This window comes from Poecile atricapillus, chromosome 15 (genome assembly GCF_030490865.1).
Source record: "Poecile atricapillus isolate bPoeAtr1 chromosome 15, bPoeAtr1.hap1, whole genome shotgun sequence".
Taxonomy (NCBI): Eukaryota; Metazoa; Chordata; class Aves; order Passeriformes; family Paridae; genus Poecile; species Poecile atricapillus.
The window spans coordinates 2,921,998-2,948,968 of record NC_081263.1 but is presented as its reverse complement, the minus strand read 5'-3'; the positions used below and the strand labels follow the sequence as shown (position 1 = coordinate 2,948,968).

Sequence of the window (26,971 nt, the reverse complement as noted above, 5' to 3'; positions counted from 1 at the left end):
TCTGAGCCAGGGTGAGACCTGTTCTTGGGAATGGGCTTCTCAAAACACTTGAAGGGAGAAGGAAGGCAGGGAGGGATGGGAGTGAGAGAAGGAAGCTGGAGGTTCTTTTAGCCTGGGGGTCTCCCCTGCTCTGGGGCCTGTGCAGCAGTGAAGGCAGCTCAGGCAGCTCCCAGGCTGGTCTCTTCTTAGCAGACACCAAGAGAAGCACCCTGGCTCCCAGTGCCATCCCCACCTGTCCCTCCAACCCACAACAGGGCTCTCCAAAACCCCGACAGAGCTTCCCCTTCTGCATTCCAGCGGGACACAGCAGCCCCTGGGACAGCACTGCCAGGGGCAGGAATGCATTTTCCATGCTTAGGTGTGGGCTGGGGACACCCTGATGCCATCAGAGCCATTTGTCACCTCAGGCCACTCTGGAACAGGGTGTGGGGAGCTGCTCTGCTGCCTCTGCCAGGCATAACTCCCGTGCTGCAAACCAAATCCTGCAGAGGAACATCCCCGGGAGCCATATGGTGTCTCTGAGGCTTTGGTGGAATTGAACAAAACCCAAAGCAGCCCGGCAGGTTGGACTGTGAGCCATGGTGAGCCCAGGGGACCTGTCCTGCCCTGCTTGGGGCTGCCAGCCTGGGTGCTCAGGAGTGTGTTGGTGTCTCCTGCCAGCACAGGAGCTGCTGAGAGTGGGGGTTTGCACGTAAAGGAGGATGGGTTTGTGGTCAAGTGACTCAAGAGGAGAGAGCAGCATCCCAGAGCAGCATCTCAAACACCAGTCAGACAGCAGGTGGGTCAGGGGAGCTTGGGGACATGTGGGGTTTGCTCTGAGCCTGTGCCAGGAAAGCCATGACTCAAAGCTGCTCTCAGGGCTGAGGGCAGCACTGCCAAGCCACCAGGGATTGCTGGAGAGGCCTGCCCTGAGCTCTGCTCCTTCTGGCTGGGGGATAAACAGTGCTGCAGCACACAGGAGAGAGGGTACACAGCCTGATAGGGTCCACCCAAACAAGTCCCAAACCCACAGGGGCAAGAAAAATGACTCAGGAAAATTTCTCTGGGATTTTACCTTGCACCTCACTTTGTGATGCTCTGAGTCTGCTGTGGAAAGGCACAGCCCAGGCTGGCTAAATCTCAAAACTTATATTAAGCATTTTCTGCCTGGTCTCCAGGAGCTGTGGGCAGCATTTCCCATGCTGGAAAACAGGCTGGAGGAGGGATATGTGCCCTCCACCTGGAGCTGTGGGGGCTGCAGTGACTCACTGATATCAGGGGGCTGCCCAGAAAGAACCTGTGGATGTTTAATGTTGCAAAAGCTTCTGGAGGTTTTACATAACTGTAAAAAAAAAAGGGCAGATTTCAGAGTTTACTCTAAATGAAAAAGGGAGGGATGATTGTTTCTGACTGGTCATGGATTCATTTTTTAATTGTGTACCCACAATGTGTTGTCATGCAAGAAAAATCTAACCCTTACAAAAACTCATTTCAGAATGAGTAACTGCAACATTTTTTCAGTCATTGTTTAAGAGGGCTGTTGCAGGACTGCTGGGGCTTCCCTTCTCCCCAGAATGATATTCTGGTGCAATTAATGGGCATTTGGACTCTGCTAGCTTTTGCTTCCATCTAGTTTCTCATGAAAACCCTCCTGATGCCTCTCAGATCTTCATGAAGGTATGTAAGCTTTACTCCCCCACTTTCTCCCTCCCAGAAGGAGGATGGGAACTGGAAAATTCTCCCAATTTCTTGGCAGAGAGGCTGAGGTGATGTGGTTCTGCACAAAGCAGGTCTGGCCATGGACTCTGGCAGCAGTTTTATCTTCTTGCTGGGCTGGAAATCGTGACCTCAGCCATTGCAGCAGGTGTTCTCTGGAACAACTCTGCGAAGAAATTGGTTTAAATAGCAATAGCATAATTTATGCCTCTGAATGAACAAAGTGTTAATTTGAATGAGGCGTGAAAAAAAAAAATCTGTTAAATTTTCAGGGCTTTGCTTGGTTTTTCTGCACCCAAACAGGCTCTCAGAGCTGTGCCTTGTGCTTGTCCATCACTGCCTGCAGAATGCCCAGCACAAAGAAGCCATTTCTGCTGATAACGGGAAAGTCAGTGTTTGGTCCTGCTGTCAGTAGGTTTTAGCCTGGACAGAAACCTCCACTAATCAGCTGCTTTGTGGCATTTTTACAGCAAGATAAAAGACGCCTGGAATTATTTGTTGGTCACCAAGCAAATGTTTTACTGGTGAAATGTTCCAGAGGCTGTTCAGAGTCTTGATTGGCAAAAGTGCCAATAATTAACAGCCCTCTCCATGCTCTCCCCTCCCCAGATGGCTGAGATGGGAGATGGAGATGATGGAGGTGATGGAGATGATGGAGGTGATGGAGATGATGGAGCTGTAGATAAGGGAGATGGAGCTGTAGATAAAGGAGGTGGAGACACCTCGTGCAAGCTCTGCAGGGGTGACCCAGGGTTGAAGTGTGGGGAGAAGTTTGTTTGTTATGCAAATGTCTGCTTGAGCCTGGCATAGACAGTGGAAAGCTCAAATTATTTTAAGCAGAGGACAAAAGTTCTCTCCATCCCCCTATCATCTTGGATCCTTGAAAAAACAAAACAGAAACCTCTGTGTGAACCGTCTGACAATGATCAGCTCTTGGCTTTTCTGGCAAGAGCTGGGTGTGCACAGGCACATGGAAATAGAACAATTAAGGGAAAAAAACGGTATTGGAAGCAGCCAGGCTTTATGTTGTCTTGACAGCATGAAGTGATCATCCTCCAGCCTTATCTCTTGGATCCTGCCAGGGACAGCAGAGCTGCAGGGCTCCTGGGTGACACACAGAGGAGCTTCCTTGCTGCTACCTTGAGGAGGGCTGTGGCTCAGCCCGGGCTCTCTGGGCAAGGAGAGGAGCAAGGTTGGCTGTTCTGGATGCAGGAAGTCCTTTCAGGCCCAAAGTTGGGGCTGGGAGGCTGGCCCATGCAAGGGAGGCACCCGTGCATGGCAGTGACCTTTCTGCTCCGGCCGCTGGCTGGAGCTCCCCGGCCACCCACCCGCAGCTTTGCATGAGCAGATGTGCATTTCATGCTGCTAAGAAAATCCTGTCAGTATTTACATAGCGTCCAGAGCCACCAAGGGGACAAAGCTGAGCCTTTCCCACGTGGGCAGTGATGCCATGCTGCCATTTCCATGGGGAGAGCCAAACCTGTGCCACGTGCTCCAGCAGCACGGGCAGTGTAAGGCAGTGGTGCTGCCTGTACTCTGCCCACGGGCAGCTGTGGTAAAACCCTGTTTTCCAGACAGGTTACATCTCTCCAGAGCGGTTTTCCCCCGAGCTGAGCTCTCCCCTGGCCTCAGCATCCTTACATCCCTGAGAAGGCCCAGAGGGCTGCTGCACTCTGCTATAGAGGGTATATAGGAATATATGGGGCTGGTTAAAGCTGGGGATGAATCAGCTTTTTAAAAGGGGCTTCAGACAAGCTCTTGATCTGTACCAGAAGGATTGGTTCACTGGTTCTGCAGCCCTGTGGTCAGGTGTCGGGGGGACAGACTTTCTGCCTCGCTGGGTGCTGGCACAGCTTGGCCCCTGCTGAGGGAACCTCTCTTTCTCCACACAGTGCATGTCACACAGCGTCACTTCCAGTGATTCCTGCCTGGGATTTCCTCACAGCCCTTCCCAAAGACACCAGGGCTCAGAGCTGTGCTGCATCGCTGCTCCCCAAAGCACATGGGTCCCTGGGGCTTTGCTGGTGTCTCTGAGGGAGGGCAGCGAGGCCATGGAGGCTGGGGAAAACCCTTAACAAGGCTCAACAACCCCCTGAGAGCCCCTTCCAGCCTCCAGGGTAAAGTTCCAGTCATTGTGGGCTCTGCTGGCTCCTCCTAAGGGTCTCTTGTACCCCTGTTGGCACAGGTCACCCCTGTGAGCTCCAGACCCACCTTGTGCCACACCTGGGCTGTCACTGGCCGAGACTGCAGGTGCCACTGAGCTGGGGAGGTTCAGGAGCCCCTCCCAGGCACAGGGCAGAGGAAATGGAATTATTTTCCTTGGCATGGCCAGGAGATGCTGGCAGGACTTCCCCAGTAAAGCCAACATGTCTCTGCAGGGCCACCTGCCCCCGGCCAGGTGTGAGCCAGGTGCAGTGGAAGGAGCTGTGGCTTGTGGTACAGCAACACCTGGACCGTGTTTTCCCCTCTGTATAAAATACTTTGTTTCCTTAGAGCCATGTCTGCACTGCAAAGTCTCCACTGTCATTCTTCAACACTTAAAAGCAGTTGCCTTCATGGGCATTTTTGAAATTGTTTGAAAAATCCGTGTGGGCATTACAGTGTTTGTTTTCTCTGATGACTATTTTTAATCTTGTTTTTCATTTAAAAAAAATAAATCAAGATAGATATGAATTGAAACTGTGCCTTTAAATATGACATGCTATTGGCTGCCCAAAACCAAACACAAAATAAGGGAGAGTTGGAGCATGTGCCTAAAAGCTGGGAAAGGCTGAAGCTTTGAATGCCTGGCAGCCCTGTGAGAGCAGAGCCCAGGAACCATGGCCAGGGCACGGTGCTGGCCAGCTGGCACCAGAGGGGTTAACAAGGCAGGTTCACCCTGCAAGGAAAGAGCTGGAAGTGGCTTTTCCAGAGGAGATGCTGGCACCCCACTCTTCCCCTTGGCACCCAGCCTGAGAGAGCCACCAGAGCACCTCTGAAGGACACAGCGCAGCTGAGAGCAGCCCTGGGCAGCGCTGGCGGTGACAAAGGCAGCCAGGGGTTGTTCACTTCCATGCCCCGCTGGTTTCCAGCGCTGGAGAGGAGCTGTGCAGGGAGCTGCACCCTCCCCCAGCTCCCTGGCCCATCCCTGGGGCTCTCTGCTTTTGTTCCTGTGCTGGGGCCTTGGCCAAGCGGGGCCTGGCCGGAGCCAAAGGCTGCGAGAGGCCGAGAGGGCACGGTGCTCCCTGCAGCGAGCCAGGGACGGGATGGGGGCCCTGCAGCGGGGCTGCTGTGAGAGGAACACCCCGAAAGCAGAGGCAGAGCCCTGCCCTGCAGTGCTGGCAGTGCCATGTCACACTCAGTGCCATGCCAGGCTCAGCCCCGTGCTGCCTGGAGACCGCCATGCTCCAGGACAGGAGCAGCTCTGCATGGCCTGCTCTGTATTTCAGGAACCCAGCCCTCCCTCAGGGATGTTCCAGGATGAAGGCAGGGAGGGGACACAGCACCATGTGGGAAATGCAGTGGCACAGGCCTTGATGCATGTTGTGGTGAGCTATTTTAAGATTTTATCTCGCTAGCCTCTGACAAAAATGTGCTATGGAGCAGAGCTTATCATGTGTGATTTGGCACACGGGGCCGGTGAGGGGACAGTGGAGCTGATCCCTGGAGCTGAGGCAGGTGACACGGAGCCAGCAGAGCAGCAGTGGTGGGTGCTGCTGGTGCAGATGTGTGTGCCACAGGAGATGGGCATGGACAGGGTCCAACCCAGCCAGCAAAAGCCAGGTATCTGAGCCAAAATCCCAGCCCAGGTCTGGATCAGGGGAGTGCCAGCTTTGCTGTGCTCCTGGCTTCCTGGTATCACCCAGAGCATGAGGATGGACTTCAGCTGGGACCTTCCAGTTTCTAAACTTTGGATCCTCCTAAACAGGGTTGGTTGGTCAGATGAATGATGCTGCCTCCTGCAGCTCCAGTTCCCCATGGCTGTGCCCCAGGAGCTCAAGGCATTAGGAGCAGAGGTGAGTGGGCCAGGGTGTGAGCCCTGGGGTTGCCACCAGCTCCTGCTGGCTCCCCTGGGGAGGGCAAGGGGGTGCTGGGCTGGGCCACTGCAGACAAACCCCACGAGGTGAGGAGGTGCAGCTCTGCAAACACTCCAACCCACAGCAGCACCCTGCACTGCTGCCACCCAGGGCTCTGGGAGTTATCACCCTCGCCCTTTCGGCTGCTGGGGCTGGAGATTAGGGAGCTGCTCCTTATCAGCCCTCTGTCCTGCCCCTGTGGGGCTCCCCTTTCAGTCTTACTCACTGGAGAAATGAGTAAGCCTGTTGTAACCACCATGCTGGGACCTGTGGGGCTGTGCTCGATGGGTTGGGGGTTTTTAAAGCATCTCTACACAGTGACCTGCAGCAGCCAGGACACGCTGCAGACACCCACCAGAGCTGGGGCTGTGCTGGAGCCCAGGGCCCTGCACAGCCAGAGCTCAGTGTCTGATGAGGACGGGGAGAGTTAATTCTGTGTGTGTGCAGAGCAGGGAGGGGAAATCCAAGGTCCTCACATGCCCACAATCTCCAGAGTCTCACTTGCACACAGACCCCACAGCTGCCCCCAAAACCATTGCCTGTGCACAAAGCTCTTGGCCCAGCCTCTGAACATGATCCCAGCTCCTGTGTGTGTATCCATCCATCATCCATCCATCCATCCATCCATCCATCCATCCATCCATCCATCCATCCAAGCAGGTCTCAGCCCCTGCCTCCCCCAGCATCTCTACACAGAGACCATTTCCAGCAGTTTATTTGACAGCTACAAGAAAATATTCCTGCACTCTCCAGCTCCACGAGGCACATGACCCGGACAGTGCCAATGGAATAAACATTTGGATTTAATTTATTATCTTTCCTGCAGGCTCTGTCTCGGCTGGCGGCTGCAGAGGGGCTGGGGCTGCTCCCTGCCTGCAGGACAGGGGCCGGGGCAGCCTGGCAGCCTTTACCCAACTCCATGGGATATTTTTATTTTTTTTCCATTCAAGCCTGTGCAGGGTTCCTGGCAGGACTGGAGCTTTCGTCCAGATTGCAGATGCCCAAAATATCTGTATTCTGGGTGAGCAGACTGAGGCTGAAGTGCCCGTGGTTGGCTGATTGAAGAGGACATAGGGGAATGCAGAAAGACAGACAGACAGACAGACAGAGGAAAGGTGCCTGAGCATGTATGGCAGCAATAGGATGGGGGATGCCCCTGGGGTCTGCCCCATCTCCAGGCACGCCTCCCACACCAGCATGGGATATTTTTGCTGTTTTTCTCAGTCTGCTGAAGCCTGAGCTCAGCCCAGGACATGGTTTTACCCCAGATTAGCTTGTGCTACCAGCCACTAAATTTGGTTGCACTATGCTATCAAATTTTATTTGTTATGTTATGCTTCTCATTTTAAATTATATTCTAAACTGTACTTCACCTGGCACTTTTAGGAGCCAGGATTTGTGAAATTAAAGTTAAAATGCCAGTTGAATAAGGCATTTATATGAATGCATACAGCTACCGGTCAAAACCAAGTGTTTGTTCATATATACATGTTTCTAATCAGGTTTATAATGTATATAATATAAATGTTTTTCTACATATAAAATTCACTGGAAACAGGAAACCAAATTAGTTTACCTTACTAAAGTGGCATGAAATAAAGAGCAGTCTATACTGTTGAAAAGATGGTAGGATGTGGTTTTTGGAGGACTTTTCTTCCCCTGAGGGCTCGTTCTACCATGTTTATGTCTAAAACCTGCTAATTTTAAAGCCAGCTCACAGGAGACTAATGGCATGACTCATTTATTTAATTTCACTTTCATTTTGCAGAGCTCAGGGTTTGTTTAAGGTGCTCACATGTCAGCAGCTCATGCAAACACACCAGTGGATGCTACAGGGGACCACAGGGTGTCTGCACACACTGACCCTCCCCTGTTTATCCATGAGCAGAAGCCACTCCAATGAGCTGAGTCTGATTTTAAAAGATCTTTTGCATGTTGAACATCTAATGAGATGCTCAGCACTATTTTCAACCAAGACAGGTTCCTGGCTGATTTACAAAAAGCCACAGTCTCCACTTTCATGTGGGCAAATGATTTTAAAAACTGGATCCTGGGATTTTGGGTGCTCATCGATTCACCCTCTGACAAACCTCCATCTCTGACCTTTCCATTACCAACTTTTCCATCTCCAACTGCTTCATCATCCTCCTGAGCATGGGTACACAGCTAATAAATCTGAGCCTTTAATTGCCCTCCCACACTGTGTGGCTTTATCTGAGCCATCATTCCTGTTGCTGTGCTGTGTTGCATCTTCCTGCTTCCAGGTTTGTGCTGCTGGAGGCAGCAAAAGGATAGAACTGTTATTTAGTTTGGGTTTAGGTACAAATCCCTGCAGTACCACACTCCATGGCTGCATGGCCCTACACGATGTGTCTGACATGACTGAGTTTTGGACAGACCCTCTGCTTTTATCTCATGCAAGGTCCCATTTTTTGACTGTTTATGCAGCTGAAACCACGCAAAAAATGTGTGTAGGGAAAAAAAAGCCCCACAAATCCACCATAAATTCCCTTGCTAAAGCCATCAGTAAGGGTGGAGGGTCCTGCTGGCCCAGTGATGCCAGGACCACTGAGGTGGAAAAGCCTCAGGTCCCAAAAACACCCAATGCCTCTGCATAAAAGGGAGATTTATTGATTCCCCTCCAATTTATCCCCCTGTCAGGATGTTTCCCACAGCCCTCCAGGAGTGGTGCAGCAGTATCAGCAGGCACAGGTCTATCAGGCTGAGCAGAAGCTTTTCCAGGAACTATCTAGTGAAACACGTGACAGTGCCCAGCTGAAGGGTGATACGTGACAGGCATTCACCAGGTTCCCAGCCAGTCAGTTGACTTTGTTATTCAAACTATTTTAGTGATGGGTTTTAATCCCAGGCTTAAGTTTTTTTCTTTTTCTATTTTTCTTTTTTTTCTCCCTCTTCTTTTTTTACTCTCTGAACAAGGGAATCTCTACGCTGGCAAGATTCAGAGAGGCACAAAGGAGGGAAAAACAAGTTTCAGCCAGAAGAGAGGGAAAAAAAAAAAAAAAAAAGAAAGATGCTGTTAGCATTCCCTGTATTTGAGGGGGTAAAAACATTTTGCTGTCAACTCTGTTTTAAAGGGTAAGTGACAAGGGCAGCCCAGTTACTATGCAAATAAATCCTGTGCTCAGCCTTTTTCTCTCAGTGCAAAGTTTTGGTACTGGGGATTGTTAGCCAGGGGAGCTGGGCCGTGGGGGCTGGCAGTGCCCCCCATGTCCCCAGTGCTCCCAGCCCCATTCTGGCTGGGGGTGCCACTGCAAAGCTCTGGACCTTGCCAGGAGCCCGTGGGGGTGCCCCAGATGAGGTGGGACAGTGGGGGGAGCACTGCAGAGGTGTGGGCTGGGTACCCCCTGCTCCTTATCACAAGCAGATTCAGGCAGCTGCTGGCAGCAGAGCCCTTGGCTGTGACTCTGTGACAGGGGACAGCCCAGGGAGAGAGAGTGCCTGAAAGGGCAGAAATCTCACCCAGGACGTCCCCTTTCATGGCAGGCAAGAGGAGAGGGTCTGGCAGCAGCCACCCTGGGGTACAGGGCTGTCTCTCACTCAATGCTGCCAGGTGGAAAGGGAGGTGATGCCAGGACACGATGCCAGTCTGTGGCTGGGTTCATCCAGATGATCACCAGCACCCCAGCACTGGTATTTATGGTGACACTTCCCCATGACAGCAGAGGGGCTGCACATGCCCCAGCCCACACAAGCCAAACCTCCCCCTGACAGCCCCAGTGTGATGGTTTCCTACAAAAAAGATTTGAATTTGTCATGCAAATGACTGGGCATGCAGGCACAGCTGCTGAGAGGCAGCCTGGGCTGGGTTGGCTGCCAGCATGGCCACAGGGATGTGCCCAGGAAAAGGTCTGGCCCCCCAAAGCTGCTCCTACCCCTGGAACCTGCCAAGCAGATGGTGCTGCCAGGGCTGTGCTGCCAAAACCACGCAGCCCTTGCTGCTCCTCCTGGTGCCTGTGGCTCACTGAAGCTTTTAAAGCAAGTATTGTGACCCTGCTGCTCGTCCCCTCCCTTGGCCTCTGTCTGGCTGCAGCAGAGCTGAGCTGCCCAGGATGAGCTTGCTTTGTGCTGGGACAACATAAGGAGGTGGAAGAGGATGCTCCATCAAGCAATGCACTAAACAAAAGTAAAAATTTTAAAAAATTATACTTTTAAGCAATTTCAAAATGATTTAAGCACTTGCTCTGTGCCACCCTGATCAGTGGGGAGCCAGGCAGCCACTGCCTCTCACTCACACCCCACTGCTCATGCTCTGCAGTTTATCTCTTGCCCTTCTAACACAGCAAGGCTTTGAGCTCTTCCCACTTGGAGCTGTTTCCCAGCCTAGCACAGGACAGGGCAGTGCCTGGGCTCCTTTCTGGAGGCTCCCAGCACCACCTGGCAGCACAGCCCTGCTCCCACCGGGAAGAAGGATGGCAGAGTTCATTATTCTGCCTGCCCTCCTGCAGTTTCACAGCCGGGTTTTTGCAAACATGAAGGCGGCAGGTTGGGCTGCTGTTTTGATGTGGCCGTATCTCGAAATGAGCCCGGAGCAAAACTGAGCGGGATCCAGGAGCGGCACCCGGCAGCGCTGGTGCTGGGAGCGCCGCCTGCGCCCTCGCTTCCTGCCACTTTGGCCACCTTTCAGGAAATCAGACAGCTAAATGGAAAACCATCACTCTTTTCACTCCAGAGTGCACAGCACACACAGGTTTCTTCAACAAGAAATCGATTTGTAGCAGCCGTGCTGTCCCCACTGAGCGGGGGAGATGTGTGAGCCCAGTTGAGCAGCACCAGGCACCACCTCAGTGCTGCTGGGCTGGGGCCAAGTGCTCCCCAGCAGCTCCCAGCACCCCCAGCCAAAAATCCTCCCCTCCCTTCTCCTCAGAAGGACTCCTGACAGGGAGAAAGAAGAATTGCTGAGCAATCTCCAGCCCTGATAGCACTTCAAAGGCAGGGCCTGGGCCAGGCTGTGCTCCCGCCAGCGCCGGGCTGGATGTGGCTCTCGGCTCTTACTCCTTTGGCAGCCCCACAGAGTATCCAGAAAGTAATTACTTAAAAAGGAAATAAATGTCACCCACATGGTTGTAAGCAAAACCCTGGGCAGGATGAACAGAGCCCCAGCAGGATCTGCATTCTCACACAACACAAGCAAGGCAGGAGCGAGTTGTTTCCATTCATCGGGATGTGCTGTTTACTCTGAGGGCCGCTGATGACACTAGACATGCCCACCGTGGGCATTTAAATTCCCCAGGGTAGCCACAGTGCTGAACTGCCTCTGCTTTCATCCTACAGCATCCTCTTCCCCCAGGATGCCTTTAGGCATCACCACCTGAACCAGCAGCAGAAGCCGGTGCCAAAACCGCGGCCCCTCCTGGCACCAGGCCTGCCGTGAGCTTTATGGGGATGAACCAGATAACTGGCATGATCAAACAGTAATTTTATTTACTTTTACAGATTGATTCTTGACGTTTGTAATTGTCAAAACCTGAGCACCAAACTTCTAAAGCAAGTTGGCTGGGGAAAGTCAAATTCAGCTCCAGAGCAGAAAATGAGGCTCAAGGGTGAGAGTCTCTGCCTGGTTCTGCTGGATCTGAGACAACCCCCAGCAAATCCCCTTAAACCAGGACAGGGCTCTGACAGACCACTCTCTTTCAGAGAAATTCCATTTTAGAAAAATAACCCCCAACTTATTTTAAGCAAATAACAGAAGGAAAGTGATGGCCTGAAAACTCTGGGATGAGTTTGGATGAGTACCAGGATGGCAGCACCTCCCACCCTCTGCTCCACACGGTGTGAGGAAGCACTTGGTACCAGCCCACAGGGTTCTGTGAGCTCTGAGGTGTCTCAGGACATGCAGAGCAAGGGCAGCACGTGGGACACGCTCCCAGCCCAGCAGCCAAGCAAACATGGTACCATACAGCATCGAATAATTTTAAAAGTTAAAATAGTTTATTGCTGTCTTTGTAGAAATGCACTTACATCGCCTGTTCTCTTCCTTTATTTGGCTGTTGGATTACAGGCATAAAAAGGTTACATTTACCCATTTGTTCAGTGACATAACACCTTTTTCTCTATTGCTCCACTCATGATATTCTCCTAAACCTTGCTGGCCAACAGCCCCAAATCTCTTTTACATAAATACTGTAAATGTCTCCATAGGTTGCAGCATTGTAACAAAAGATCTACCAAAGTAGACAAAATGTTCAGTATTCTTGGTTGTTTTTTGCATTTAAAAATATACCTAAATTTGAGATAATCTTAACAGAGTAACAATTACAATAAGAAAATAGTACAGTGCGTTGACTAAAGGAATATTCTGCTCTCCTTCAAGCCAATATTCCCTTTTGCATGTTGAAGTGATTCAGCAATTACTTAAGAACTTTTACCTACATACAATAATTTAGTAAAATGAGAATTAAACAAGGCAGATACTTACTACTATTCTTCTGTCTGCAATTCACAGCTCATGCGAATAAAATCGCAATAAATATTAAAAAATAGTTTTTCTTTTGCTTTTTTTTTTTTTTTCTTTAAGGCATCTCTGAGTATTACAAAGTTTTTGTACAACCAAAAAATAAGATTGCTTTTTTTCCATGTTCTCCAAGTACCTCTGTACCTCACCAGTAAATAAAAGGATTGTAGGCTGGATGAGGAAGGAAGGAGGGGGGCAGAAAGAAGACCACAGGTGATGGAAGCAGACCACGATGTGTGCAAGAATCTGTAGTTTTCCTGTGAAAAATTTCAGCCGCGCTTTTAGAACATCTTCAAGACAGTATCTGTCCAGATTGAAGGAAAAAAAACCCAAAAATGTAAAAGGGGGAAAAAAAAAAACTTACCAGAAGTCCACTTTCATAAGCACAACCAGACTGCAAGGGTTTGGGCTCGCCCTCAACACTATAAATAGCTTAGGCATCGATATGCACCTACGTAAGGGGGATAAAGGGACGGGGGATGATTTTTTTTGTTTGTTTTGTTTCTTTTACGGTATTTTTTTTGTGGTTTTGCTGTCCTAGTGGTATCCTTGCACGGTGAGAGATTGTCCTGGGGGGCCGGGGGGGCCCTCACTGCATGCGGTCGGGCTGCAGCTGCTGCGGCTGGTACTGCACGAAGGCGGTGGCGGGCGCTGCGGGGTTGCTGGCGGTGATGGGCGGCTGCACCGTGCCCGTGTAGCCGTATCCCACGAAGCCGGCGGCGGGGGAGGCAGCGTAGGGGTACTGGTCGTAGGCAGCTGTGGTGTACTGGGAATAGGCTTGGCTGGCGGCGGTGTAGTCGATGTAGGGGGACGTGATGGACTGCACGGGGGTAGGGATCACCACGCTGGGCTGGATGATAGCTTGGGGGTAAACATAGTGAGGTGTGAGCCTGTGGAGGCAAAGGGAGAGAGTCACTGAGGGGCTGGGCTCCCCTTGGCTTTCCCTCCCCAAATTCATGTGCATCAGCCGTGGGACGGTGCTGCCCTCGAGCCAGGGGTGCTCCCTGGGGTGGGGATGGAAAGAGAACACTGCTAGACCTGAGGGTGGGACCAGTGCAAGGTGAAGCGTGGGCTGCTACTAATACACACACCCTGGTCCCCATGGCTTGGATCTGCCGCTATCCAGGCTGCTGGGCCCCAAAATCAGCTCCCTGGAAGGCTCGCAGCCCCTGGTTCACCTCATTTCCCCGGCCCCTACACGTCCTGCCTGTCCCTGCCAGCCTTTCTGCCTCCTGTATTCTCCATCCAAACTTGGGTGGAGGGTGCTGAGCACCCACAGCCCCTATGGGGAACCTCCTGGCAGCAGGAACAACGTGTCACTCTGCACTTGTCCCACCAGGAATGACCACTGTCCCCAGGCACGGCCCCAGGCCCTCCAGCCTGCCAGGTGTTATCAGTTACTACACACTTACACCGTGTTTCCACAATACTGGGTGTTTAGGGAATGCTACAGGGTGTTTGTTATAAAACAGGAGATATTAATGCTGCTTCCCTCCCCCCAGGAACGCTCCCCAGTGACACTCCTGTGTCCATGAGCTGCCACATGTGCCCCTGGCATCTCCACTGCCCTTTCCATGAGGGTCCAAAAGTGCTGCATCTCCCAGGCTTGCCCCTGCCCTGAGGCAGCTGTGCTGCTGCGAGGAACTTAACAATGTCCCAGTCAATTAAAGTCCATAGATGGAAAGATCCTGGAGGTGATTAATGCAGGAGTGCCTATTAATTTGCTAGAAACTGCTAATGAGGAGGAAAGGGAGGGGGGAAAAAAGCACCGAAATGAAAGGGCTGTATTTTCCAAAGGGCAGGTCTCAAACAAGGGCAAAAACTGTGCAAACCTGAAGGCTTAGGAACATCCACACAAACTGCCACAGGCCAGGCAAAAATGGGGAACTGCATGTGGCCTGAAGAGTGTGGCAGGGTGACACCAAAAAGGACACCCTGGGGACAAGGTTCCTTTGGCCACTGCTTGCTGAACCACGTAAGGTCACAGAATGAAGCAAAGCCATCCCCTGAAAGCTTGTGCCACCCTGTCTCCAAACCCAACTCATTTTGGCCAATAAAAAACCCCCCAAGGTAAAACTCTGCAGAGAGATTATGCAGATTCAAATATTTTGGGGATTTTTGTGTGGATGTGTGTGACAGCACATTTTCAAACACAACCACTTTTAAAAGCCTCCCACGGGCTCTTCACAAGGCACAGGGTTGTACATGGCTACCATCATTCCACCTGAGCATCCTAAATCTCAGCCACCACCTGCAGCGTGCTGGGGTCCACCTGGGGCTGTCCCTCCTACCCAGCATTTACAGGGCTGTTCCCACTTGCTTCACAACCAGCACTGGATGGTTCAATCTGCTTTTCAGACAGGAGAAAGGCTTCTCACCAACAAGAGCTCATCTGCACTGAGTTTTCTCTCCTTTTCCCACTCCCATATGCAGTCTGTTTTTGCTTGACAAGAGAATGATTGCTCTCCTCTCCCCACACAGCAGCACTGCCTCTGAAATCAGGGTCCTCCCATATGCCAGGGGGGATGGATGATGGTGAGCAGCACCTCAACCTTTGATGCAGTGCAAGGCCTTCTTCTGAGGCCACCAGACATCTCTGGACAGCAAAAGGTACCTCACAGTCCTTCAGTCCCTAAACACACCATACCCAGCATCACCCTGTGGGTAACAAGAATGAGATGAGGCAGCAGAAATGCACAGACTCCCTTTTTGTTCAGCTCTGATCTAAACTGAGGCCAGCACAGCTGAATCAGAGCTGGAGCTCAGGCACCAGCTCAGCCCAAGGGCACTTCATGTCACACCCACCAGGCAGTGGCAGCCACCTCTGGGAGGAGCAGGGCTGAGTCCCACACAGAGGTTCCTCACGCCTGTCACTGGGGGATTCTCCCTCTCATTTGGTTTTAAGTAACTCAGAGGTGCAATGCTGCTCTCTGGGCCTGCCAGGGGTGGGGGAAAGGCTCTGCAGAGGCACTCCCAGGCACTGACCCTTGGGCATGACATGAGCAGGCTCTGTCCACACTTATTGCCCTGGCAGATCAGCAGCTCAGCCGGCATCCTGCATCCCAGGCTGGGGATGGACGCTCTGGCTGCTCGCCGCTTCTCCCTGCACGTCACACCCTGCCACCAGGCTTCCTGCTACTCCAGGGCCCAACAAAGTTAAAATCACTCCTCAAATACAACAAAGAGTGCACAATCCACTGACAACCAGCCGGTGGCAGGAGCAGAGGAGGAGCCTGCACTTTGCCTACCCACAGGCGTTTCACCCACGCTCACCAAGTGACCAGGACAGTCCGAGAGACTCCCGGCAATGCAGCCCGAGCATCACCCTGTCTGAGCAGCTCCTCCATGTCCCTTGCTGCCACCCAACTGCTCTCCAGAGCTGGCACAGCCCACGGGGGGATGAGGTGCCCTCAGGGTGAGTGGACATTCCCAGCTCATCCCAAGAAACTCCGCATTCTTGGCTTTGCTTTCTTGCACAGAGCTCCTCCATCGCAGCTCCACGTGGGCTCAGAGGCAGCAAATCTGCAACATCCTGCACTTCATGTTTCCTTCAGCAAGGAAAAATTCCAGCTTTTCAGTGCTACTTGGAATAAAAAGCACCATCAGCTTGGAAGGCAGAAAGTACTCCTGTACCCCACTTCCAGAAATCCATCCCACCAGCCCAGTGCATACACAAGCACACATCACTCACAATAGCTGGTACTGCACCAAAAAATCACACTCAGCAACTCCAGGATCTGCTTCTAAAGGGAATGTAAATGTAACAGGGAAGGTTCTTTCGGTCTGTAGGATTTCAATAATTCAGCTAGAAATTTCAAACAAGATATTATGCAGTTTGGTCTTCTGAATTAGGTGGACAGATGGCAATTCATCAATCAAAACAAAACACACAACCCAAAGCAAGGTCACTTTGATGACTTGTAGCTACAAACAAAACAAACCAGTGCAGTAGGATGAAGTTCTCTGCTGGCTACATTTAGCATCCACAGAAAACCTTAAAATATTTCCCCCTCTTCCATTATTTCTGAAGATGAACTTTCAGGAGATATATTAAAGAAAAGCAAGCTGTTCTGGAGTTCTCTTTCTAGAAAACAGCAAACTCTAATCTGAATTTCTACAGGATGAGTCACATCTGTGTTTTAAGATGCCTTTCCCTTCCTCCCTCCCTGCAGTTTTCCTCCATCCCCCACGAAGGGCCCTGCCAGCCAGAAGAGAACTTCATCTCAAACACACACGGTGTGATTATAAAACATCACCCAAGTGCTCAGGCGTGGCCACCACACACCAAAGTCATCCCGTGAGTGGCAAAGGCCACCCAACACAACATGGTCAAACCTGAGCCTAGAGGCAGCAGTGGCACAGGAGGGACAGCAGGAGGGACAGCAGGAGGGACAGCAGGAGGGACAGCAGGGACTCAGCAGGGCCCTCGTGGTGCCAGCCCACGCTGCTGACCATGTGGCACCCAGCCACACTGCCCTGGCAGCCAGAACTGAACCAGAACAAAAGAGATGGTTACAGAGCCACTGGCAGAGGGGACACAGGCTCTGTCCTGCTTTGGCTGGGGGACAGAACAAAAGGGGCCCCGTTTTGGTGCAGGCCTGGGTGGAGATGTTCAAACACAGCAGAGGAGGCACCCGTGGCTCCAGGCAGATGAAAAAGTCCCTTTCAAAATCTGCCATCACCCAGGTCTCCCCACCACAGCAGCAGGGCAGGGAAAAAGGGACAAGTCAGGAGGAAATGTGTCCCACACCTCTCCCCAAACACTGAGAAGAGGAACAAGCTCTCATTGGCAGCTCTCCCAGAAGAGCTCATCTCAGAGACACTTCATATATTTGACTATTTTGTATCAGATTCACACCTAAAATGTGCTTTAGCTGCGCTTTCTCTCTGCCATCCTGCAGGACTTCCTACACACGAGCCATGAGCTGTTCCTGCGAGTTTGGGAGAGCAACAGGGTGGGAGTTCCTGACCCCCTCGGTCTCCCAGCCCTGCTGGGAGCTGGTTTTGTCAGCTCTGAAGAGGTGGAGACAGCTGCACCCCTCTGTCAGGAGGGACACGGCATCACACAAGCATTCGGGAAACAAGGAGGGGCACAGGGCTCTTGGCAGCCTCACAGAGATCAGCACACAAATGCCACCACCACGACCAGCCTTTTATTCCTTGAAGAATAAAAGAAACAGAGCCCTTTGTGTCTGCCAGTGAAGGCACAAATTCTGGCATTTGACCCCAGGAATTTGGCCTCCATTTCCACTAGGGCTGACCCACTGGCTGCCCCAGGGACACCCACACTGCCACAGCACGTGATGGCAGGAGGTGCTGGGGGTGCTGCAGGGCCAGCTGGGCACAGCCCCCGCTGATGTGACACCTCCAGCAGATCCAGAGGTGTGTTTTGAAACGGGCTCCTGAGTTTAAGGCTGCTCTGGGAAGCACACCCCACACTTGCACTGGCAGTGCCAAGCACCACGGCAGGGCTGGAGATGCAGGCACACATCCTGGTGTAATTCACACTCCAAGGAATCGTTCCTGAGGGACACTCCCAAGCCAGCAAGCACTCACCTGGAGGAGACACTCAGTGAACGTGTGTGGAGTGCAGGCAGGGCTGGCCACAGGTATCATACGGGCCCCAGCCACGATGACAGGCTGTGGAAATGTGAGAAATTCAGGTGCTGTTCTCAATCCAGACATGAGGAGGAGGCTGGAGGGGGTCCCTGCCTGCCCACCAGGACTCTCACTCCAGGAGGGGATCACGGTTTATCCACCAACACTTGGATGCAACCAGGACATTGGTCGTGCCCTGATCACGACCCCTCACCATTCACTGACAGGGCTGGGCTTCAACCACACCATGACAAACCTCCAACTCCTGAAATGTCCCTACTAAAGCTGATTTAAACATGCACTGAAATGTCAACAGCTCCTGCCTCATCAGCCAGCTATCCCAGCCAGCTCAAAGTCACACAAGGATGAACTCCGCAGCTCCGTGGGATTTATCATCACCTGCTGCAATACGACACAAACACAAAATAGCAAAGCAATCAACACAATTTCTGCTCCTCTTGTAACTAATTTGCCTGTCTATCTTCTCCTCATGCTGCTCTGTCCCTCTGAGATTTACAGAGCAGCCTGTGCAAACAGGTACAGAACTGAGTTTCCTGCTTCCCTGCTGGGAGCAGATGTCACCACACCAGTGGCAATCACCAAGGCATGACGTGCCACAACAGACTGTCCCAGACTGCAGTCAGTGGGGAAAAAAAAACCAGAAAGAAGTAAAAAAAAAAAGGCTGCAGACCAAAAATGGGAGTGCATTTCACAAATATCTAATCTTTTTTTCTCAGCTCAACCAAGAGTCTGCGATCAACATGAGCTCCACCATGAGTTATAGCCAGGCTCAACAGCTTTATCCTCTGCATCTTGCTTCCCCCACACCCAAAGGAAGAAGGAAAAAAAAATAAAATCCCATGATCCCAAACAAAGGCATGCTGGGCCAGACCAAAAATAGTTTTGGAGAGAAGCAGGCTGAAAAACACTCAGGTAGCAGGAGATAACATCTGCCTGAAACAAGAGCCATCTGGCACCAAGGAAAAAGGCACATGGAAGTTTATCCGCAACCAGTCAGCTCTCCAGAGAAGGAAAAACCCCTCCCCTTTCCAGCTATCAGCACAGCCAAACCAGAATTAACCAACAGAAAAAACAGGGACTGTTTCACACCAGAGCATGACAGCAACCTGAGTCCTTCAACATCCTTGTGAGGAGCCTGGTAGGATGGCAGGGAAAACCAGGGTCTCCAACAGATCAGAAAGCCCCAGAATGCTGCCTTTGACTGAGGTCTCCAATTTTCTTCTGTAATTTAAAGAAAATCAATGGCAGAAACATCTCTAAAGTCCTCTGAAGTACCTGACAAGTTTTGGAATAATACACATTAGTGACTACTTTCAACTGGTTCCATTTTTAATAGACTTTCTTTACACATGATCCCTTCCACTGACCTTTAATTAAAACCATCCACTCATTTGATTTATCAAAATCCCTTTCTTGGAGAGATGAAGTATTTTGAACTAGAATGCTTCAGCTATGGAAGAAGCAACGAAATATCTCTTTTTGATAAAAGAAGGCCTACACTGATAAAACAAGTAATTAAGTCATTTCTCAGTCAAGAAAGAAATTCCATTTTAAGAGTTTGTGACCTCTGCTACCAGTTGTGCCTTTGTGGTGGTAGAACATTTAAGACATCTCAATCTAATCCCTCCACACCTTCCTGCCAGCTGGAATCACAGGGGATGCCTGGATCCAGCGTGGCTTTCCCAGACTCTGTGGCTTTGGCCAGAGCAGCTCAACTCTGACACAGGAGAGCTAAAATGCTCAAAGCTGGTGACAGGGAAATTGCAGGGGACAGCACAACCCTGTTTACAGCACTCAGAGACTGAGAAACAGGAGACTGAGTTTTAACTCCGAGCTCCAGGACTTTTCATCTTTTGTGATCATGGAGTATATTTAGCTCTGGTATGTAGTTTGCTCCCATCCGTGGGGAACAAGTTCTTCATAAAAGTCGTATTTAGAAATGACCCGGTGTCCTTGCTACCAAATTATCAGCACAACAACTGTCTGGTTCCCTGGCTGGTGCCCTCAGTGCCGGGGCAGGATGCCCAGGGCTGCATTCATCATTCGAATTACTGGGCATGTGCTTAATACTACGAGTTGGGGCCCATATGCCAACAGCTGCTCAAAGGAAACATGAGATCAAGCACAAGCTGGGCTGCTCTGGAAATTCAGACGTGTGCACACTGGGACCCTGTGGCACCAGCCAGAGCAACACAGGTGAATTTTGGATCTGCCACTCCCCAGCTCCTGTGCCAAGGGGAAAGGACTCAGGTCTCTGCTGCCGAGGAGGCTGCTCTTGTGCTGGGGAGGATGAAGAGGAAATCCACCAGAGGCAATGGAATCACACAGAGAAGATGGCACAACTCGAGCCATGTGCTGTAAAGACAAAGCTAGAGCCAGCCCAGGCTGTCTTTTCATCACACCCCAGCCTGTGCCCTGGGTGCCCAGGAATGGCTCAGATCCTTCAGCCAGAGCCTGTCCCTTGCAACAGGTCTGAGCCCAGCACATCGTTCACATAGCCAAGTGTGAGGTCACTGTATCAGACCACGCTTTTGTATTGTTTTACAGGTGGAACACGAGCAAATTGGGCCACAAACCTAAACAAATAGGCACACCAAACCCTTAGGTCTGACACCAGCATTTGCCATCTTGAAGGAGATGTTCAAGCAAATTCTCAAAGTAGTCTGATCTGCTTATAAATACATGTCTGTGCTTAAACACAAAATAAAATAATAAAAAATGAGACAGGGATTTCTTTCTGACTGGCAAGCATTTGGTCTGAACAGCAGTCCCCATGCATGAGAACCAGCAGCTGAAGCCATTTGGAAAATAGATTTGGACATTTCTTAGGAAATGCCCCCTTTCCCCCCTCAAGCTTTCATGTTCCTGGCACAGGGTAACACCAGGTGCCGGGTGCTCCATCCACACGAGCCTGGCAGAGTGGGATGAGATCCTGCAGCCTCCAGCTCCGGGTAAGTGGGCAGTGGGAAGCTGGAGCAGGGGGATGCCAGCTGACAGAGGCTGGGCACAGCACGCGCCCTTTTATAAGCATAACCACAGAAAAGATGAAAGTTTGTTGCCTTTTATTTTTAACCCAGTAGAGAAATTTTAAGGATAAACAGCTGCGAAGGAGGCTGGGCTAACACAAAGAGAGACTTTCTTCACTTCCTAACTGCAGCAGCATCAATGCATGAAATTCTAAACTCAAAGAGATTTAACTCTTTCTGACGTTGCCGGAGACCAAGTGTGGGCCAGAGGCAGGGGCCACCAAAACAAGTAACTACACATGGATGGGGTCTCTGGAGCAATGACATCCAGTGTGCAGCTATGGAAAGAGCTGGATCCTGCCACAAGAGACAGCTTTATGCTTGCAAGAGCTCAGTCACTTACTCAGTCACTGGTAGATCTCCCACACAGATAGCTCCTCCGCTGAGGCACAGCCACAGGAATGCATCTGCCATATGCTGCCCGTGTCCAGAGCAGCAAGCAAAGAGGAGAACCAGGGAATCCCCACTCCCTGCACAGACTCAAACCTGCCTCCAGCTCCACAGTCCCAGAGGAGGGAACCACCAGGTGGGACCAAGCAGCTCTGCCACATCACCTGATCACATGAAGCATGGCAGCTGCAGGGACACACTGGCACTGCCAGCTGCCTCCAAGCAAAGCACAGTCTGCAAGCTCCAGGCTGAGCTCCAGGCCCAGTGCTGCTTCCCTAAACTCAGCAGCCGGATCCCCAAGTCACCCCGACACAGACACATCCTTTGCCTTGCATTACTGTTAAGATCTCTGGTTACTACAAGCTAGAAACTTCTTTTCCAAACAGGATTTACTACTGACTCCGTGCTGTCTGCTGTGCAAGTGCCTCCTCTGCCAGGACAGCAGGAGGAAGGAGAAAGGCTCCTCGTGGTTTCTCTTTCTGTTCCGCACAGCCCTGGCAATATTTACAGCTGCATTTAGGTGTCTGGGGCTGGAGGGGGAAGCCTTCAGTTTAAAAATAATCCTCTATGGTGTTTGGGTAATTTTCATAGTTTCCATTCATTTCAGGTTTCACCAAAACCTGGGTTTTGTGGCTTGGTAGCTGGGACATGAGTGGCTGCTCGCTCTTCGTTAACTGCCCAGGAGGTAACGGTTGTTCATTCACTCCTGCCCCGCCAAGGCCAGACCAAGCACCCTGTGCCCCATGACAATCATCTCTGGGAAACCACAATGCCAACCCCTGGGCACAAACACTTTGCAGAGACAGGAGCTGCAGGAGGGAGAGCCAGGCAATATCTCACACCAGAGGCAAAGCAGCCGAGCCACTGAGCTTCCTTTGGGAAAGGTCAGGATCCACTCGGCGTGGTGCAAACAGACAGCAGCAATTCAGTGACAGACCCTGACAAACTGCTCATCTACCCTCATATCCCACCGAGGGCCAAGGAAATTGTGGGTTCAAGGGAATGCAGGAGTGGATTTTGTCCACGAATGCAGGCTCTTAATTTTGTTGGTCTGCTGAGGAGACAAAGAGGGAATTGGCAGCCAAGCTCTGTTGCTCAACTGAGCACCTGAGGCTTTGCTCAGAAGCCACAGAGCAGCCCCAGTTGTGGTGCTCAGGTAAAGGTGGTGCTCAGGTAAACAAACAGATTCTGCAGAACCCACATTTCCAGTGATTCTGCTGCAGCAATGACTGAATTCAATGAAATTCTTGTTTACTGATGCTTGCAAATAATGATATATAATCCCCTGCCTCCAGCCCTCCCATTCTCCTGGTTCCTGTCTCTTGGCAACTGATAAATAATTTATAATGTTCTCCACTGTATGTGCTAACTGCAGCTCTGCTGGTTTAATGATGAAACCAATGCCTAGGAGCTGCAACAGGAACTGTCTAGATCACAAGGAACATGTAATCAGTCGATCCCACACTCCTCTGGATGTGAAACCATAAGCAAGCTGTTGGAAGAATAAAAAATGTTTCCAAGAGCTGTGGCTGTGGGGCAGGAAGGGCACCCAGAAAACTGCAGATAATCTGCAAGGTGCTCCTGCCAACACGAGGAGTTTTAACGGGCTTCACCATTTTGCTCTTCTCTGTTCCCATGCCTGGCAGGACTTGCCAGAGGCTGCTTTTATTGGCAACTTCTCTCCTGCACTCCCATGCAAAAGTCTCTGGGTTCGCATCTCAAAGGTGCTGCTGCTTTGGGGGCTGTGAAAGCTCTTGCAGCTCCCATGCAAGGAGAGCTATGAGAAAGCAGCATTTGGTCTGTGCAGACTAATGCAGCTCTTGCCCCAAAAAAAGAGGAGACTCTTCATTTGATGGCAGATGTTCTTCGAGGCTTTCCAGCAGAGCTGTAACCGCCTGCGAGAAGCGGCGTGTTTGAACCGCACACAGCACACGTACACTGGGTGTGCACTATTGTGGCAACACAGCCTCTTACATCCATAAACTCATCGGAATGAGATTATCCAGGCAGTTGGCAACTGCGGCCATAAGGGCAGAGGAATGAAAGTTTTATTGTTAGCAGGGGTTTTTCTTCTTTAAAAAAAGAAAAAAAAAGGAAAAAAAAAAAAAAAAGAAACAAAACACCCCCCAAAAAATGAGCAGAGAGCAGGGAAGGGGTGAAGTATTGCTGTTGACAAAGGCCAAAATCCCATCTATTTATATTAGAGTCACACAAAAACCACACCAAGGCAGTGCTCAAAAGCTTTAAAAAATGCACCTACTTTCTTAATGCTCTTAGAAAATAATAATAAAAAACCTTATCAATATTCACTTTCTGAAATGGTGTAAAAAAAGAGCTGCATCAATCATTAAACAGTTAAATGAGGGCAGTATGACAGTCACTATTGTTCTCGTGAAGCACACTTGTCTTTTGCCGAGCAGCTGCCAGATCCTATTAGATGTATAAAAAGAGGACTTTTCTAACCGAGTAGGGATGGTATAAGCTATTGAAAACAGCAGACAAAAGCCCACTTTTGCAGACTATTCAAGCCTTGTATAACATCTGTCCAAAATCAATTTTTGACCTAATGTTACTTTCATTAAGTAACAGACTTTGTTTCCACTGCAATTTGTTTTCTAGGATAAAACTGTATCCTAAGCATTATTACGTGGGAAACGGCACAGAGGAAGCAGAGGATCTTATTTGAGAAACATGAGAACAGAATTTGCTTAATTGTTTTGACACCTTAAGTACTATAATAGAGAAACTATTTTCCATTTATTTGAATTCCTGTGAATTCTTGAAGTTGGCAAATCAGCGAGCAATGCAATGGGTTTATTATGACTAAGATTTACTGAGGATAAAGAAGGATCTTTGGGAATTATATTAAAGCTGACAAATGCACAAAACTTCTGAAATCTCCACCAGAAATAAAGTACTCTGAACATTAACAACAGCTGTTGAAACTGTCCACTCTTGACGGCGAAGGCTTTTTTCACACACTTTAAATAATGAGGAAGTTGACTTGTGAATCTGATTTCCAACAGACCGTTAGGAAACGTTTCCACTTACCCAAAGGGTCTCTGAATGAAGGCTGGATGTAGCTGCTGCACACCTATGGTAAAACCTAAAAAAAAAGGTTCAGAAAAAAAAAAAAGAAATATTAATGAATGGCATCCATTGTACCATTCAACTCCTAACACGCAGGCAGAATTACACCACAGGTCTTTGCATTTGATCTGCTATGCATGTGAGCAAATTCAGAGCCCCATTTAGAAACAAGTTAAATTTAACATGCATATGTGATATGCACGAGGAGCAGATGGGAATTCATGATGAAAGCCCAGTGTGAACGTGCTGTTATTGAACAGACAATGGGGTATAAAGCCTTATTTTACACACTGGGTACTGCGGTCATTAAACCAGAGGGAGAAATGACCAAGTGGATCTTACTGTTAATTCTCGTGTAACAAAGAGGCTAACGGGCAAAGAGATCAGCCCTGGAAGGACACAGCTTTAACACAGTTATATGAACTTTGGTGAGTAACATTAGTGCAGCAGGGCTGAGTAAGAAGATACAGCAGAGAGGTAACTGGACTACGCAGCACCCTGAGCCAACAATCAGAACTATGGGGGACAGATAAATGTGCAGCGTCAGATCAGATGATTCCAGCCCGAGGAACTTGTTTCCTCGTCTTACAAGTTATTCTAATACAGAGAGATGGGATCTCCTGGATGCCTCACCAGTTTGAATACTCCTTGGTTTTGCTCCCAAATACGCCAGGTTCACATTTGCTTTCCTGCCGTCAATGATGGGGTTTGGGTCTTTGCAAGCTCTTTCAGCAGCAGCTCTGTCTGCCATGGTCACCTGGAATCGAGCACAGCCTTGTTTGTAGCAACAGTGCTTTGTAAACACTCCAGCAACAGGCACTAAGTGGAGTTTATTTATTGTTCTATTTCGAATCGGGAGCTGAACTCGCTCCGTGCAGCCTGGCTTGCACGGCGAGATGGGAAGGGCTGCCGGGACTCCGTGGAAAAGCGGGCGCTCCCCCCGCTCCCGGTTTCCTCGCTGGGCCGGTGCCAGCTGTTCTCCCCTGCCCTTCCACCTCCTCCCCGGGTCTTTTTTAAGGAGCTGGTGGAGCCCTCTCCCAAAACCCGCGGCCAGAGGAGCTCAGGGCAGCTGCGGGGACCGCGCTGAGCCCCGCACGGACATCGGGAGGGGGGAGCAGGTGCTGAAACGAACGGCACGGCCTCGGCCAACACGGGGGGCTCCTCCCGGGCCCCCAGCCCAGCCTTGGTCCTGTCCGAGCCCCTCGGTCCCGCAGCGGGCACAAGCTCCGCGGCAGCGACGGGACGGGCGGCGGCTCCGCAGCGGCCGCACCGGGAGATCCACCCGGCCGCACCGGGAGATTGTCACGGCACCGGGAGTTGTTTTGTCCCGGCACCGGCGGGGTGGCCAGCCCGGGGCTCCGCTGCCGGCCCCTTCCCCGGCGCACGGGGGGCAGCGGGGGCAGCCGGCGCCCGTCCCGGCGCGGAGCGCAGCGGCACTTACAAAGCCATATCCTCGGGATTTGCCGGTCTGCCGGTCCGTGATCACCACCGCCTCCTCGATGTCCCCGAAGACCTCGAAGTACTTCCTGAGGGAGGAGTCGGTGGTGTGGTAGGGCAGCCCCCCGACGAAGATCTTGGTGAAGGTGGTGTCCTTCTGCACGGTGTGCATGGTGCCGGGAGCGGCCGGCCCCGGCCGGCATCCACCCCGAGCAGAGCCGCGCCCCGCCGAGCCCCCCGCGGCGGCCGAAGGCAGCGGAGCGGCGGCGGGTCCCGGGGCCCTACAGCCGCCTCATGGCCGCGCCTGGAGCCGGAGCGCGGCCCCGCGCCCGCCCGCCGGTGCCGGGGAGTAGCGGCCGCCCCGCCGCCGCCGCCGCCTTTGTAGGGCCGCGCTGCCCCGCCCCGCCCGCGCCGCGCAGGGGCGCTCGGGGAGCGTAGTCCGGCCCCGCCCGGGGGTCCCCGCCCCGCCCCGAGCGGCACCGAGCCCCCCCTGGCACCGAGCCCCCTCCAGCACCGAGCCCCCGCCGGTACCGAGCCCCCCCCGGTACCGAGCCCCCCCCGGTACCGAGCCCCCTCCCCGCACACGCGGGTCCCCGCTGCCGGCCCCTCGGGCGCACGCCACGGTCCCGGTGGCTCCCCGGGGGCAGGGCAGGCGGGGACGGGCAGCGCACCGGAGCGAGCCCGCCGAAGATCCCGCCCGGGCAGCGGGGATCCCGCAGCCCAGCCCGCCGCTATTGCACAACCATCGCAACCGCGGGGCTGCTCCCGGGCTCGGGGACAAAGCCAGCCGGCAGCTGGCGGCCGTTGTGGCACGCTGGGTGACAAAGGCACCGTCGAAGCCAAGGCAGGAGGAAGGGGTGGTGTTGAACCGAATCGCCAAGGAGGAACAACCACGGAGGGGCTCAAGGAGTGAACAAAGGTCCAGAATTATCTTTCTCAAGCTGGTTCCTAAGCCTCCTGCTTCTCCACTGGGCTGTGTACCTGCGCAGCCTCTCTCTGGGGACAGGGATGCACCATTCCCATTTCCACTGGTAGTCGGGATTCTCCACCATCCTCCTTTTGCATTTTGTTTCTATGAAAGGATGGGCAGCTCCTGCTGTGAAGTGCCAGTGCCTTTGACCTGGACTACAGGTTTCTGGCCTGACCTGCCATTCAAACCTGGGAGAATTTACTGTAACACAGCCCCA

At 51.7% G+C, this 26,971-nt stretch overlaps 1 protein-coding gene and 1 long non-coding RNA gene across 2 annotated transcripts in view; one reads left to right on the top strand and one right to left on the bottom strand.

Moving 5' to 3' along the window:
* The window catches only part of LOC131584797 (uncharacterized), a 56,200-nt gene extending 31,899 nt beyond the window's left edge, over positions 1–24,301 (top strand). Inside the window, exons 8-9 of the long non-coding RNA XR_009278801.1 lie at positions 5,603–5,690; positions 18,558–24,301. This is a non-coding gene — a long non-coding RNA (uncharacterized LOC131584797). The remainder of the gene's footprint in view (positions 1–5,602; positions 5,691–18,557) is intronic.
* Positions 11,678–26,155, bottom strand: RBM38 (RNA binding motif protein 38). The gene is made up of 4 exons (XM_058850268.1): positions 25,789–26,155; positions 24,981–25,104; positions 24,309–24,363; positions 11,678–13,112 (listed from the first exon to the last, which is right to left on the bottom strand). The coding sequence occupies exons 1-4, from the start codon at positions 25,954–25,956 to the stop codon at positions 12,812–12,814; spliced, it is 648 nt and encodes a 215-aa protein (XP_058706251.1). The 5' UTR covers positions 25,957–26,155; the 3' UTR covers positions 11,678–12,811.
* Positions 26,156–26,971: the final 816 nt, after the last annotated feature.

Bases quoted from the DNA above. Each gene is read 5' to 3' on its own strand.
- RBM38 (XM_058850268.1), bottom strand. From the start codon at position 25,956: ATGCACACCGTGCAGAAGGACACCACCTTCACCAAGATCTTCGTCGGG. The intron at 25,105-25,788 runs GTAAGTGCCGCT...GCTCGATTCCAG, and splicing joins AATCCCGAGGATATGGCTTT to GTGACCATGGCAGACAGAGC. The intron at 24,364-24,980 runs GTGAGGCATCCA...CTTTTTTTTTAG, and splicing joins ACCAAGGAGTATTCAAACTG to GTTTTACCATAGGTGTGCAG.